Raw genomic sequence first — 3,214 nt, 5'->3', positions numbered from 1 at the left:
GCCAAAAAAAAAAAAAAAAAGTAAATGCTGCAAACATGTGACATTGGTTCTTGGCAGAATTTGGTGTCTTTGTGGATTCCTATGGAAGACGCAGTCGGACAGATGACCTGAAATGGAGTCGCTTGCCTTTGGCTTTTGGTAGGTATAGAGCAACACTCACTAGAATTGTGCTGGTTTTGCCCATTTCCGTTGTTCTGGAATGTTCAATATTGTAGGCGCTGTGATAACGGGGAGGCATCCTGGTGATAAGGGCGGGCTTCTGATTCAGTGTTTTTCTAACTCTCTTAGAAATAGTGTAATTTTTCTTGTGGTAACAGATAATTATAAGCCTTGGGAAACAGCAGACCTTCTGAAGCATGAAGAAATAGAGGAAGATTAAACCAAATTGATGCATTTGGTTAGTGTTCCCACTGACAGTGGCTAAATGAGCCAGTGTCATTTTTAATGATGCTTGGAAGTCTGTGAAGTACTCAAGAATCTATCATATCAGAATGAAACCTTAGGGCCTTTGTTCAGTTCAGTCTACTCTTTAATCCCTTCTGTGTGACATTCTGCCTGCCATAATACTATAGAAACAGAGAGCTACAAAGCAAAGGAAAGCAAACCATGGACTATAGGAGCTACAAAGCAAACCATGGGCTGTAGGAGGGCAGGAAGCTGTTGTGTTCACACTGTGAGTTTCCTAACAAATTTGTGCTAATGTAGATTCTTTGTGCTGTGTTTTTTCTGTGACTGTGGTGGTGCTGCAGCCTATAGAGAACCCTATCTGTTTGTGACCCATTTCAATTCCCTTGAAGTGATTGAGATTCAGGCACGTGCTTCTCTAGGGTAAGTTATCTGCTCAGCACTTTGAACAGCATGTCCATATACAGTCGTGGTAGGCTTCTAAGAACCATGGACAATAACCAGATCATACTGATATTTTTCCTCCCCTTCACTCAGCACTCCTGCCCGAGCCCATTTGGAGATTCCTAATCCTCGGTATCTGGGGCCAGCAATTTCATCTGGAGCTATTTACTTGGCCTCATCCTACCAGGACAAATTAAGGGTGATTTGCTGTAAGGGAAATCTAGTAAAGGAGTCCAACAATGAACATCACAGAGGAACTTCTGCTACACGCAGGTATGAAGTCAACATTCTGTGTTCCTGCCTCTCTCTTGTCTGCCATGCCTGTAGCATTACATCAAGACTGCTTTTTTCAGGATTATTGTGTGAGAGCCTTGTTTCAGTCTTGTTGGGTGTAAAGGTCAGCTTCTCTCAGGAGCATCTAAAAATGCTGCAGGGATCAGTGGTAAATAACAGTTCTACTGGTTAAAGCTAGAACGCTAGGACCTCCCCTTAGGAAAGCTGAGCTTCCTGGGCCGAGGTAACTTCCTCCACAAATACCTTCAAGATAAAGTCTTATAATCTGGATGTTATTACTCAAAAATTTCTGGATGTTTCTACATGCCTAGGAAGCAATGCTTGTGGTTGCAAGTGCTCAGGAATCTTGTGTACTTCAGTGTTGTTTTAAATCTTTCTGAAGTTGTTTTGACTACTAAATCCAAACCAAATTTTTTCAAGGGCATAATCTTTCCAGGTATTCTAACCATAGATGATCTGTCCTGGGGTAGGGCTTGCATGGCATGGTTTTTGCATCCACTTTCAGATAGCAATAGTTGTCAAAAAGAGGAAAATGTTGCATGTTTGACCCCTTTCAGAAATTATTTGCCACAACCATGTTTGCCTCTAGCACCAGTACATGGTTGGGTTATGTTGATCTTCATTTCTATGGTTAGGTTATGCTGATCAGTAACCTGAGAAGGCCTTCTGTGTTGCTGTCAAAAACAATAATCCTCTTTACAGAAACGGGGATAGTCAGTTGCTCAGGAATCTTCAACCAGTCCAATTAGACTGGATGAATTAGGGATGAATTCTTGCCACATGAAATCTTGAGGCTTTTGTCCTCTTATTATGATTGTAAAAACTATATAAATGTTCTGTTGCAGCTGAATATACAGGCAACAACAACATTTTGATTTTTAAACATGGATTTCCTAAATGAAATATTTTAGAATCAATGAAGCTGGTTGTCGGTAGCCATGGTATTATTTCCAAGCTCCAACAGCTGGGGCTGCAAGTAGAAGACTGGGGTAGAAGTGATGCTTTACTGCAGCTGTGACTGGAGAGACAAATGTTCACATTCTATTTTGACATAAAAATAAACCATGGATTGCTAAAATGTTTTTAAAAACAAAATCCCTGAATGCTGTATGAGTCTGAAAGTAATAATGTAAGGGACTGTGGTGATGCTGCCATAAGGTGATAAGATCTTGGTCTGTGCAACACAGGAAAGACAAATTGGGCAGATAAGTATTTATTGCGACTAACAGTGACCACTTGGAAAGAGAACAGTGTTTCCTGTAAGCAACGTAAGCTAGTCACCCACACCAAATGTAATCAGATGTTTATTTCAGTATCTCATAATTTTTGCTGTCCCTTTAAAATCTTACAACTGAGAAGGGATAAACTAATTTTCATATTTTTTATATCGGCAAAAGTGACTGTTGTATTCCTTAAAAAAAAAAAAAAAATCTTGTAGGTGTTCTATGGAGCCTTGATTTGTGCTAAGCTTTCATTATTCCTTCAGCTAGAATGCCTTATTTAACAGAGCCTTCTGAAGTCATGTAATCTCTTGATGCAGAGGTTTGTGTGGCAATATTTTCGCAAGCATAAACATTGGTTTGTAACAGTTGATTACTGGAGGTTATAACCTTCTTTCAGCCACACCAACTAGTCTCTTCTCATTAATGGTCATTTCAGCCTCTTCAGGACTTCATGTTAAAGAGAAAATGATACAAAAAGACTCTGCCATTCTTAATCATGGCCGCTCAGCCAGTTGACTCTTGTGTACAGTAGCTGGTTGGGCTGTGTGAAGCTTCAGGTACTGATTTAATTTGGAGGCGATATGGCCCGATTCAGTGGCTGAATCTCCAAATCTGAATTGAATCAGGAGACCAATTAAAAGGTCTGAATCAATTCAAAGCTCTCCAGATCTTTGGAAAAGATTCAGAGAGCTTCAATGATTCAGACAGTCCCTGCCCGCTGCAGCACGGAGCTACAGCCAGACTCAGATCTGGTAAGTAGGGGGGAAGGGGACCATGGGCGCCCCTGCCAGGCCCCATCTCCTGCCTGCTCCCCCCCTACCCCCCAACCCCCACCCGCTCCCTCAGTC

General features: G+C 41.4%; 1 protein-coding gene across 7 annotated transcripts in view; it reads left to right on the top strand.

Annotated features, from left to right (window-relative positions):
* Positions 1-3,214, top strand: part of CIT (citron rho-interacting serine/threonine kinase) — a 137,118-nt gene that overhangs the window by 123,299 nt on the left and 10,605 nt on the right. For all 7 annotated transcript variants that reach the window (XM_019506781.1, XM_019506778.1, XM_019506776.1 and 4 more), the window contains 3 exons: positions 58-138; positions 750-828; positions 943-1,122. In XM_019506781.1, coding sequence (XP_019362326.1) covers positions 58-138; positions 750-828; positions 943-1,122 — 340 coding nt within the window. The remainder of the gene's footprint in view (positions 1-57; positions 139-749; positions 829-942; positions 1,123-3,214) is intronic.

Source organism: Gavialis gangeticus, unplaced genomic scaffold (genome assembly GCF_001723915.1).
Source record: "Gavialis gangeticus isolate Ggan-Ray unplaced genomic scaffold, GavGan_comp1, whole genome shotgun sequence".
Taxonomy (NCBI): Eukaryota; Metazoa; Chordata; order Crocodylia; family Gavialidae; genus Gavialis; species Gavialis gangeticus.
The sequence above is the reverse complement of the archived record's forward strand: the minus strand, read 5'-3'. Positions and strand labels throughout refer to the sequence as shown.